This window comes from Sarcophilus harrisii, chromosome 5, assembly GCF_902635505.1.
Source record: "Sarcophilus harrisii chromosome 5, mSarHar1.11, whole genome shotgun sequence".
NCBI lineage: Eukaryota > Metazoa > Chordata > Mammalia > Dasyuromorphia > Dasyuridae > Sarcophilus > Sarcophilus harrisii.
In genome coordinates, this window is record NC_045430.1 from 98,431,686 (window position 1) to 98,445,192 (window position 13,507).

The 13,507-nt window shown below is 33.4% G+C and overlaps 1 protein-coding gene across 2 annotated transcripts in view; it reads right to left on the reverse strand.

Moving 5' to 3' along the window:
• TMTC1 (transmembrane O-mannosyltransferase targeting cadherins 1) overlaps nt 1–13,507 on the reverse strand; it is a 228,488-nt gene that overhangs the window by 182,290 nt on the left and 32,691 nt on the right. For both annotated transcript variants that reach the window (XM_031938103.1, XM_031938102.1), the window contains exon 2: nt 5,290–5,467. In XM_031938103.1, the coding sequence (XP_031793963.1) occupies nt 5,290–5,467 (178 nt within the window). The remainder of the gene's footprint in view (nt 1–5,289; nt 5,468–13,507) is intronic.

The window sequence follows — 13,507 nt, forward strand, 5'->3', positions numbered from 1 at the left end:
AAATTGAGTCAGAAGGATGCTGAGACCAAGATAGTTCTTATAATTCATTCCCAAATGTTACCTTCCACCTGTAACAGCTTCTTCTGAGTAGCTTGTAGCATATTCCTTTCACTAGTTTGGATCTATTCAGACAGTCATTCCTGAATTTAAAACTCCAAATAAATATTACCTACAGTCCCAAAAAGATTTTATCTCTTACAGCAATTATCATTAATCAAAACTTCAGATGAATCTAGCTCTCAAGGATCACAGTAAGAGATTCATCCTAGAAAGTTCACAGCTTATCCTTCATATCTAAGTAGATGATTCTAGGTTCAACATTACACAGATTGATGCGGGAAAGATTCCAATCTTTGATTCCCAACCCCCACCCCCCACCCCAGTTAATGTAAATTACCCTTTGACTCACAAATCCTGGTTCCTTTGAATTCCATAGAAGACTCTATCCTGTGCCATAAACAGAGCTCCTTAATCTAGCCCTCACCCCTTAATTGGGATCACCCAAGGCTTGATGATCCCAGGTCCCACAAGGATAGTTCAAAGGCACATTAACAGATAATGTTTCTAGGATCACACATGCATAAGTTACCTGGCTTTCTCTCACCCGGGTTTCATCTTTGAAGAGGGAGGCTGAAAGTCTGATCTCAAGGTCAGGTGGAGAACCCAACCTGGCGCCTACCTTGAATCAGGGGCCCACCAGTCATCTCTTTGGGAAGCCAGATTCCGGCTGAGCCCCCATAAACTGTGTGGGACAGGTCAGGTGCAAGACTCCCTTCCCAATCCAATTAATTAATCAGAGACATGATCAGGTACAAAGAGAAAGCATTTATTTAATCCCTGAAGGGAGAGGCCTAGACACACCTGGGAGCCATCGCAGCCTCCCTACCACCCCCATCCCCAATGTGCACCTGAAACCTGACCATCTTCCAGCTTGTCCAGGGTTTAAAAGGCAAAGGACTCAAGACTTCTTATTGGATAGACTAAAAGGAGGTAATCATCCTTGACCAATGGTCACCAATGCTGGCTGCCTCCCACAGGTCCCGTCATTTCCTGCAACTTCCTGTATCTCCAAGTTCAAATTTCATTCCTCCAGAGATCAAATTATTTCCCCAAGGTCCCATTTCTGGAAACAGGGATCATGTGACAATACTTAGAAATATTTCATTCAATCAGTCCCATTCAATGTCATAGTGGATAAAGACCTGAACTTGGAAATCAGGAAGACTACTCTATAATAATGAAATCTCAGGGCCAATCTCTGATCCCATTATGCTAAATCTATATTAAAAAAACTCTTCAAAAACCACATTCTTAACTATGAGTCTTCTAAGAGATAAGAAAAGATGAAAATTTAACTTTCATTCTATGCTTACTAAAGCATTGGCCACTCTAGACAATCTTAACTGACACTGTATAATGGAATCTTGAACTGATGGCTACATCAGTTTGAAGTTGTCCTCCTGAAGTATTTCTATATACTACTTGCTAACTATCACCTAATGAAAGTACAAAATGGCACCATAAGGGAATAATTTTACATAAATCTAAAAGAACAGCATGCTCTCTGGAAGAATGGCATACTGAGTACAGGGGTACACATACTATTAAAATTTAGTCAAATCAGAGGACTATGAAACCATTGGCTTTGTCCTATGTCTGTTGAAAGCAGCACAGTTTGGCTCCTTTAGTATTCTTATCAGATACATAACTCTCTAAACCCTTTCAATCATGAAAGGAAAAGCCAAATAGGATAACTCACAATGAACTCTGGAAATAAAACCAGTTTATTGAAATTAAAGTAATGTGCAGCTCAATACAATTGGACATGTATAGCAAGAGTTATCAAAAAGATTCTCAAACTGAAAGTAAAACAAGGCTTTAGTGGCACCCTGAAATACAGCTTTACATAGCGTGCATAGTGATATTCTACTGGGAAATAGTAGCTACAAAACAAACTGTTTGGGGATATAGTTCTGACCAATAGGAAATCTCTTTATGAGCAAAAATTATGAACTTAGAATAGGGGTATTAGGGTGAATGTTTAACAATCAGTACTCCAGTGGAGAAAAATGTACTCTCAAAACATTTTTAAATTTAATCTGCATTATTCATATTCTATCAATAACTTTCATAAGTCTAAATAATCAACAAAACAATAAATTAATCCCTGATTTATAAGGTTTCCAAGATTTCTTCAGTGTAAATGTTCATAGTGAAAATTTAACAATCTGATCTTTCTAGTATGAACCAACTCCAGTTTGTTCTTGGTTGGGAGTGAATAAACTAAGCTGTCAACAGTAAAAATTCTGCTAAAAGATCAAAGATTAAATGTGGAAAGTAGATAAGTACTATTAGGATATAAGGTTTTACAGCATGATTTAGAAGTGAAAGATCATAGCAATCATACAATCACTAGATTCTAGTACAAGCCCCTAACTGTCCTAGTATAAAGAAATATGCACAGAAATTGTTATACCACAGTTCCCTTTTAATGTCCTGACCCAGTTTCTCCATTGTCCTATTTAGTTACTCTGCCTCAGGTTTTCTTACTTTTCCTTCTTAATGTTTGATGAGATAAAGGTTTTATATCTTTAGGTTATAATCATTCCTTCTTAATGTCTGACAGGATAAAGGTCTATCCATTTTAGACATCATTAGAATATCAGTAACCTCTCCAGTACCTCCCTCCATTGTGTCATCCTAGGTGCTTCCCCCCACTAGGTTATCCCCATCCAGGTACCTCCCCCATTATGTCATTGTCCTTGTTATTCTATAAAAAATCTTGCTGTCTAATACTCAGTGATGGATTCTTTGAGACAATAGTCTCGTTCAGCCCTGGGACCAACTATGGATCCATTTGGTCCCAGTAAATCTCCATTTAATAAACTATTAAATTGTTCTCTAATCTCTGTCTTGCTCACTTTCTCCAACATTACAAAATATGGAGCAGTATAAGGTACAGTAGATAAAACTGGACCTGGAGTAAGAAAGATTCATCTTCCTAGTTCAAATCCAGCCTTACACATTTACTACCTTTGTGAGCTGGAGAAGTAAATGGCAAACCACTCCAGTATTTTTGCCAAAACAATGTTTTAAAAAAGTCAGAATTGGGCATAACTGAACAACACAAATATTAAGTAATCTGCTTGAGCATGAGACAGATAACTCATGTAACCTGATACTAAATCCAATGCTCTTTCCTCTAGATTACTCCATTTCAATACTTCAACTATTATAAGAAAATTGAGGGTCAGAGAAGTGGGTTTCAATAAATTATGGAGACAGGACTCAAACTCAATTCTCATTTCAAATTCAAATTGATTTCAGTGATACCACACTGCTCAGATTAGCATATCAATATACATGCAGTTTTAGTTAAACCTTATCACCAACCAACAACATGTATTGAATACCAGTTATGCACCTAGTACTATGTTGAATATTGTAAGTTTTTTTTAAAGCATAAAACACAATCCCCCTCATTTTTATTATTATTATTATTATTTGGATAAGGAAGTATATGAAAACAGGGGAAAAATAAATGAACTTGTCAGCACTATAAATAATAATATTAAAGATTAAGATATTAAATGCCATGGTCAGCTTCCATGCTTCCACATTACTCAACTGAAAAAGAAGTTGAAAGAAAAATTAAATTTTTTGGTAGATTCTTAAATTTAAAACTGGAAGGGATCTTAGAAGTTGAAGTCTCTTGCCCCTAATTTTGCAAATGAAGAAACTAAGAATTGAGAATTTAAGTGATTTGACTAGAGTTACAGAACTAGGAAAAGTCTGAGGGGAGATTTGAACCCAGGTCCTTCTCACTCCAATTCTAATTTGCTAACTATGTCCTGCATCCTCTTAGTTCTGAAAAAGGTCAGTTTGAATCCTGACTCTGATAGATTTATGTATGTATACATATATGTATATATGTGATGAATTTGAAGAAAATAAATTAAATCAAGCATCTTAATTATGCATTTATTAACTTTAAAAGGGTTGTATTGCTTACCAGTGGTAATTCAAGAGACCTGGGTATTACAATCTGTCTCTTATTATTTATAAGACATAAAGATAATCTCTTTTTTATGCCTTAGCATAGCCTCATTAATGAGCATTTCTGCACATAATATGATATAAGAAGAATAAAATAGAAAGAAGGAAATGTGCTCTTAACAGTATGAAAGCCTACTTTGAATTTCAGCTTTTCATCTTAATAGCTTTGGGACCCTGAGTAAGTCATACAACTGTATAACTCAATTCTCTCATTTGTAAATCAGAAACCAGTAATTGAACTACATATTTCATAGTAACTGTAAAGAAAATACTTTGTAAACCTTAAAATATTATATATAATTTGTCAGATATCAATATTTCAATATTATTATTAATGATAAGAAATCCAAAAAAAGATTAACTTTTGAACTTGACTTGGGAAGTTATTTTTCTCAAAACTGTATACTCCTCCACAGTATAACCTTAAAATTAAAAAAAAAAAATTTTAAACAGTGAATGAAAAACCAGTAAGTACTTTCCATGAAGACAGTTATTACTATAAGATGACCAAAACAGAAAGTCAGGAGTGACAGATATTGCTATCTCAAGACAGTTTTATAACTAGTACAATACTGCTCTTAAATTACATTACTAGCCCTGAAGTCAGGAAAACTTGAGTTCAAATTTGGCCTCAAATATTTAACACTTCTTAGCTTGTGACCCTAGGCAAGTCACTTAACCCCAATTGCCTCAGGAGAAAAAAATTTCATTACTGTAGAATTAAGATCTAAGAACATAATTTGTAGGTCACATAATCTGTAAATCTGACAAATAAATTAAATTTTAAATTGACTGCCCTGCTCAAAAATGTGTAAAGATCACTATAATAGGCCACTCAAATAGTATACATGGTAAACATGAAGGAAGAAAGAAAAAAATCTAAATTAAAAATTTAGAACTGGAACAATCACTCAGCACAGCAAGCATTTCTAATGTAGCTGTCTTCTACACAGACCACAGATTCATGTTTTCTTCAAAAGTGCTACTTTATTCCTATTTCTAATGACAAGTACCTTAATTGGAAAAGCAATTAACAATGGAAATACTAGGATGGTTTTAAGCCTACACAAAGTTGTCAAATAAATGTTATATTTTATAAAGAAAATACCTTAATGCATCACAATTTTTTTCTCCAAACATCACTTTAAGTTCAATCAATTCTGTACTAGAGGAGGAAATATCCATCTAGCTTTCACTTTTTCTGCCCATTATTTTAATGTTGCTATTACTTACCGCCTCTGTGTGAATGGGATGCACAGCAAAAATCAATGCAGTAACAAAACCAAGTTGATGGTCCTTGAAGACAACTTTATCACATGTGTACATCAATACCAGAGTCACCAAGCAGTGTAAAATTATATTTACTGCATGGAAATAAAATGGGTTCATTCCAGCCAAATATACATTTATCCTGGAAAATAAAAACATATGCATACTTACACATGTAGAAACTGTATTAGAAACAAACACAATATAGAATCCTTATCACTAAACAATACCAGAAAAACTTTCAAAGGAGACTGTCACTGAAGACTAAACAGAATTCAATTAATTAGGGTAAAAATAACATCTGGTTAATATTTGGTTATTCTGGATAAAAAGGTACTATTTTCCCCCTGTATTTCAATTGTAGTATGTGTGGAAAACAGTATTATTGCTTGTAATACTGGAGCAATTATTGGTGTAGTATAAATGAAGGAGTAGGTGAATAGATGCTAAGCCATTTCCTACATGTATACTTCTCAAAAATGTAATTCTCCTAAGGAACAAGAAGCTACTGTTGCACTACTTTTGAGGTGCAAATTCAGAGAGAGAAGGCAAAAAATACAGTGAGTGAAATACTTTGTCTGGAATCAGAAAAACCTGAAAGTAAATCCAGCTTTAGACATTTACTATATGACCTAGCAAGTCACTTAAATTTGGTTTGCCTCAACTTCCTCCACAGTAAAATTGGGATGATAATAATACCTACCTCACAGGGTTGTTGTGAGGATCAAATAGAATAATATTTATTTTAAAAAGATTTTAATATAGTACCTTGTATATAGTAAGCACTATATAAATGCTTACACATTTACATTTAAGACATACACATTTAGGACAGATATCAAAACAGTTATGTGTTCCCATGAAGTCACTGGTAATAAACTTTACAGATTATGCATATGGAAACAAATTTAGTTACTATCTCATAATGAAGTTTTCACCACAGTGACACCACAGTGTCTTGAAACCAAAATACCAAAATGACCAAAGTATAGGCAAATAAGGAAGCTGGTTTTTTATTAAATGGCTAATAAATTCCTAGTGATTTGGGAAATTGTCAGAAATCTTATGATTATAAATCAAAAAAACAGGGTTTAAGAGAGAAAGCTATCAATACTGAATATAAATCCATATTTCTACAAATAATGTCTTATAATGAACTTATGATAACATTCAAAAGTCCTTTGGGTACTTTGATTTAAAATTCAAATGCTGCTGGTTTAACATAAACTCTGGCAGTTGCTATCAAGAAAAGAACATTTTGAGTGACAGATTTTGTATTCCACAAATAAGGACAGGACAAGCCCATACTAGAATTCCCCTCAAACCACTGGAATCATCTTTTCACTTGCCATATTTTCAGCATAGATTTAAGCAACAATCCAACTCATATTTAAAATTCACACACATTTCCTATTTTGCGAATATTGAATCATAATGAATGAATAGTATAGTCTCCATTCTTGTTGCTGTTGTTTGTCTTTCATTCTTGAAGAGGACCATGACATCAGGAAGGTGATACTGGTGCAAGTGAACTGGATTAAAGTAAGGGGGAATCTACAGCTACCTGGGTCCAGTGGCAAGATACAGATCAGGACAACTGAAGATAGATCTGGATGCAACAAAAGACCTTGGCCGTTTTCAACCTAAGGTCTTTAACACATCTCAGTTTGACTGAGGCAACATCCTCTCCACTCTAGAAAATAAACTATAACACCCCTTCCTAAAGATTAGATTTTTAAATTGGGGAAAAAGTTTTGAAACCAAGACTACATATTATAAAGGCAGAGAAAACAATGCAGATAAGAACAATATATTTTATAGGTAGGAATTAGGATATATCTTCTGTGCTTTTTTATTGGTTTCTTCACAGACACAATATCAATTGATCTTTATCACAACAAGCTCTTTTTGAAAAGAGATCAAAATATCATATGCAGTTATTTTGTTTTGAAAAATAAAAGCACATAAAGATATAATTGTAATGTAACTCATTTTGTAGAAGATAATAATAACCTGAATCTTTAGAAAGCACATTCCTCATAATACTGCTTTGAAGCAGGTAGTACAAATTGATTTTATAATATACATAATGAGATACAGGTAGGGATGGAATATAGAGTGGTATCTACATTTATAGATTACATATACTTTTTATAAATTCCCAATCACTTTTAGATGTTAAGGAGCAAATGTTCATGGAAGAGAACAGAAGGAAGGTCAGAATGAAACACAGACAAGCAGTACAGCTTTGGAAATAACTGTCGAATTAATACATACCTTATTTTTTAAAGCTAGATCCAAATAATAATTAGGATTTTGTATATGTTCATTTTTCCTGTTCTAATATTTATATGAAATTTTTCTGTATGTTTTTGAAGTTCAAATTTAAAAAAAAAATTTAAGTCCTCTAAAATCCAACACCCATTTCTATTAAAAACAGTAGAGCGCATAGGAATAAATGGAGTTTTTCTTAAAATGATCAGTAGCATCTATTTAAAACCATCAGCAAACATCATATGTAATGGGGATAAACTAATAAGATCAAGGGTGAAATAAAGTTGCTCACTATCACCATTACTATTCAATACTATATAAAAAATGTTAGTTTTAGCAATAAGAGAAAAAAAAGAGATCGAAGGAATTAGAGTAGGTAATGAGGAAACAAAATTATCACTCTTTGCAAATAATAGAATGATATACTTAGAGAATCCTAAAGAATTAACTAAAAAATTACTAGAAACCACATCTTTAGCCAGGTTGCAGTAGGTAAATAATTCCACATAAGTCATCAGCATTTCTAAATGTTATCAATAAAATCCAGCAACAAGAAATAGAAAGATAAATTCTATTTAAAAATAACTGTAAATAATATAAAATATTTGGGAGTCCACCTGCTAAGACAAAGTGAACTATATGAACACAATTACAAAACACTTTTCACACAAATAAAGTCAGAGCTAAACAATTGGAAGAATAGCAAGTGTTCATGCCAAGCTAATGTAGTAAAAATGACAATACCATTTAAATTAATCTACTTATGCAGTGCATAGCAATCAAACTGTCAAGAACTTATAGAGCTAGAAGAAAATTTAAAAATTCATCAGGAAGAACAAAAGATCAAGAATTTCAAGGGAATTAATGAAAAAAATGCAAATGAAGGGGGCCTAACTGTACCAGACTTACAACTATATTATAAAGCAGTGGTCATCAAAACCATTTGGTACTGGCTAAGCAATAGAGTAGTGAATCAGTAGAATTAGGTTCATAAGACACAAAAGTCAATAACTATAGCAAACTAGTGTTTGATAAAACCCAAAACTCCAGCTTCTAGGATAAGAATTCATCCTAGGAAAATTAGAAAATAGCATGACAATAACTAGGCACTTGACCAACATCTAACACTCTGTACCAAGATAAAGATGAAATGGGTTCATGATTTAAACATAAAGGGTGATACTATAAACAAATTAGGAGAACAGGACATAGTCTGTCTCTCAGATTTGTGGAGAAGGAAGGAATGTATGGTCAAAGAAGAACTAGAAAACATTATGAAATGTAAAATGAGTAATTTTGATTATATTAAATTAAAAATATTTTGTACAAACAAAACTAATGCAACCAAGATTATAAGAGAAGCAGAAAACTGGGGAGGGGAGGAAATTTTACATCCAATATTTCTGATGAAGACCCCATTTCTAAAATATATTGACTCAAATTTATAAGAATACAAGCTATTATCCAACTGATAAATGGCCAAAGGATATGAATAGACAATTTTCAAATGGAGAAATTAAAGCCAAAATTTTTTTTAATTTTAAAAATGCTCAAAATCCCTATTGATTGGACAAATGTTTTTTATTGACAGCTTTGAGATGACACTTTACATCTCTCAGATTGACTGAGATGACAGGAAAAAGATAATGATAAATGTTAGAGGGGATGTGGAAAAACTGGAATCCTAATACATTATTAGTGGTGTTGTCTGATCCAACCATTCTGGAAAGCAATTTGGAACTCTACCCAAAGGCCTATCAAACTGTGATCCATGGGCTTTGAACCAGCAGTGTCACTACTGAGTCTGTATCCCAGAGAGATTATAAAAAAGGAAAATGTGCAAAAACGTAGTGCACATTATTTCCTTATAGTCCAACTCTTACAGCCAAACATTACTACTGGAAAAACCATAGCTTTCACTATGAAGATCTTTGTCAGAAAGATGTCTCTATTTTTTAGTATACTCTACAAATTTGCCATAGTTTTCCTTCTAAGGACAAACATCTTTTAATTTCATAGCTACCACATCATCTGCAGTGATCTTTGAGTCTAAGAATATAAAATCTGACACCGCTTCCTCAACTTTTTGTAATGGAGAAAATGGAAATTGAGTGGATGCTCATGAGTTAGAGAATGGCTGAATAAGTTATGGTATATGAATGATATGGAATATTACTGTTCTATAAGAAATGATGAACAGGCTGATTTCAGAAAGGTCTGAAGAGACTTACATGAACTGATTCTAAGTGAAGTGAGTAGAACCAAGAAAATATCGTAGATAACAACAGCACGATTATGTGAGGATCAACTGTGATAGACTTAGGTCTTTTCAACATGAAGGTGAATCAGGTCAGTTCCAATAAACCAGTGACAGAAAGTCATCTGTATCCAGAGAGAAGTATATGAGGACTGAATGTGGATCATAACATGGTATTTTCATCTTTTTGTTGCTGTTTGCTTACTTATTTTTTCCCTTTTTGATTTGATTTTTCCTATGCAGCATGATGTTTCTTCTAAACATATTTAGAAGAATTGCACATGGTTAACATGGATTATTTGCTGTCTAGAGAGGAGGTAAGGTGGGGAGGGAGGAGAAAAATTTGAAACACAAGGTTTTGCAAGGGTGAATGTTGAAAACTATCTTTACATGTATTTTGAAAAATAAAAGGCTATTTTATGAAAAAAAATTTAAAAATTAAATTTTCAATCCTTATATGACTTTTAAATGAGGAACAAATATGTATCTCCAAAGCTGAAGGAGCAGTACAAGACTGAGTGACCATGTAGAGTAACAAATTGGGCCCTACATTATTACTAAGAATTATTCAGATAATGTTGCTTCAATGAGAAAGAGGTTGCCTTCCTATCAATCTTCAAGTATCAAATTTCTTTTGGGGGATCCTAAGGCCTTTCAGATTGCAATATATGTATGAAGAACTACATATAATGAGAAAGACAATTCAAAAGTGTAACTTTTGTAGTACTCCTTTTCTTATAGTGCAACTCTTACAACCAAACATTACTACTGGAAAAACCATACCTTTCACTATGAAGATGTTTGTCAGCAAGATGTCTGTTTTTTAGTATGCGCTATTAATTGGCCATAGTTTTCCTCCCAAGGACAAGCATTTTTAAATTTCATAGCTACTGTCATTATCTACAGTGATCTTTGAGTCTAAGAATATAAAATCTGACACTGCTTCCATTTCTTCTTCTATTTTTCAGAAAGTAATAAGAGTAGTTACTATAATCTTAGCATTTGTTTTTTGTTTGTTTTTAATGTTAGGCTCCAAGCCAGCTTTTATTCTTTCCTCTTTCACTCTCATCAAAGGCCTTACTCTTCACTTTCTGCCACAAGACAGGTATCAGCAACATATCTGAGATTGTTGAGATTTCTCCCAGCAACTTTAATTCTGGCTTTTGATTCATCCAGTCTAGCATTATGCTAAATGAACTCTGCATATAAGTTAAATTAGCAAAGAATAATATATTTCTTTTCTAATCTTAAACCAATTAGTTGTTCCATGCTCAGTTCTAACTGTGGCTTCTTGGCTTATATAAGGCTTCCTCAGGAGTTAAGTAAGATGATCTGGTACTCCCATCTCTTTGAGAACTTGCCACATTTTGTTGTGAACCACACAGTCAAAAGTTTTAATTTAATTAATAAAGCAGAAGTAGATATTTTTATGGAATTCTCTTGTTTTCTCCACGATCCAGCAAATAATTGCAATTTGGTCTCTAATTTTTCTGACTCTTTGAAAATCTGCCTGTTCTTCTGGTAATTCTCAGTTCAAATATTTTTTGAATCTTGTTGAATATTAAGCCTAATCTTGCTGGTGTGTGAAATCAGCACAATTGTTTGGTAATGTAAACATTCTTTAGTACTGCCCTTCTTTAGAATTGGGATGAAAACTGACCTTTTCCAATTCAGTAGCCACTGTTGAGTTTTTCTAATTTGCTGATATACTGAGTGTAACACTTTAATCACATCATCTTTTAGGATTTTAAATAGCTCAGCTAGAATTCTATCACCTCTACTAGCCTTATTATTAGTGGTACTTTAGTAACCACACCATTGGTGATGTTAAGATCATTCTTGTATAGTTCTTTTGTGTATTCTTGCCACTGCCTACTCCCTTCTAGTTCTATTAAGTCCCTATGAATTTTTACTTTTGTCATATCAATTTTTTTGCATTAAATGTTCCCTGATTTGTACTAATTTTCTTGCAGAGATCTTGTCTTTCCAATTCTAGAGTTCTATTTCTTTCCATTGTTAATTTAATAAAACCTTCTTCTCTCTTTTTGCTATTCTTCATTCAGTTTGGTATATCTTTCCCTTTCTCCTTTCCCTTTCCTTTTACTGCTTTCCTCAGCTATTTGCAAAGTTTCATCGAACAGCCATTTTATTTTCGTGCTCTTCTTTTCTTTGAAATGTTTTTTGATACTGCCTTCTGTGCAATATTAAAACCTCTGTTCATAGTTCTTATAGCATTATTTACTAGATCTAATCCCTGAAATCAATTCACTACTCCTGCTTCATATTTATAAGAGATGTTATTTAGATCATACCTTTAGGGTCTCATGGTTTTCCCTCTTTTCTTCTATTTATTATTTTTTTTCTGAATAGGGCTTTGTATTTTTTTTCATTTTTTATTGTAACTTTTTATTGACAGAACATATGCATGGGTAATTTTTTACAACATTATCCCTTGCACTCACTTCTGTTCCGACTTTCCCCTTCCCTCCCTCCATCCCCTCTCCTAGATGGCAGGCAGTCTTATACATGTTAAATATGTTACAGTATATCCTAGATACAATATATGTGTGCAGAACCGTACAGTTCTCTTGTTGCACAAGAAGAATTGGATTCAGAAGGTAAAAAATAAGCTGGGAAGTAAAACAAAAATGCAGACTGTTCACAGTCATTTCCCAGTGTTCCTTCTCTGGGTGTAGCTGATTCTGTCCATCATTGATCAATTGGAACTGAATTGGATCTTCTCTTTGTTGAAGATATCCACTTTCATCAGAATATATCTTCATACAGTATTGTTGCTGAAGTGTATAATTATCTACTGGTTCTGCTCATTTCACTCAGCATCAGTTCATGTAAGTCTTTCCAAGTCTCTCTGTATTCATCCTGCTGGTCATTTCTTACAGAACAATAATATTCCATAACATTCAATATACCACAATTTACCCAACCATTCTCCAATCGATGGACATGCATTCATTTTCCAGTTTCTAGCCACTACAAAAGGATTGCCACAAACATTTTGGCACATACAGGTCCCTTTCCTTTCTTTAGTATCTCTTTGGGATATAAGCCCAGTAGTAACACTGCTGGATTAAAGGGTATGCACAGTTTGATAACTTTTTGGGCATAATTCCAGATTGCTCTCCAGAATGGTTCAATTCGTTCACAACTCCACCAACAATGCATCAGTGTCCCAGTTTTCCTGCATCCCCTCCAACATTCATCATTATTTTTTCCTGTCATCTTAGCCAATCTGACAGGTGTGTAGTGGTATCTCAGAGTTGTCTTAATTTGCATTTCTCTGATCAATACTGATTTGGAACACCCTTTCATATAAGTAGAAATAGTTTCAATTTCATCTGAAAATTGTCTGTTCATATCCTTTGACCATTTATCAATTGGAGAATGACTTGATTTCTTATAAATTAGAGTCAATTCTCTATATATTTTGGAAATGAGGCCTTTATCAGAACCTTTAACTGTGAAAATGTTTTCTCAGTTTGTTGCTTCCCTTCTAATCTTGTTTGCATTAGTTTTGTTTGTACAAATGCTTTTTAATTTGACATAATCAAAAATTTTCTATTTTGTAATCAATAATGATCTCTAGTTCTTTGATCACAAATTCCTTCCTCCTTCACAAGTCTGAGAGGTAAA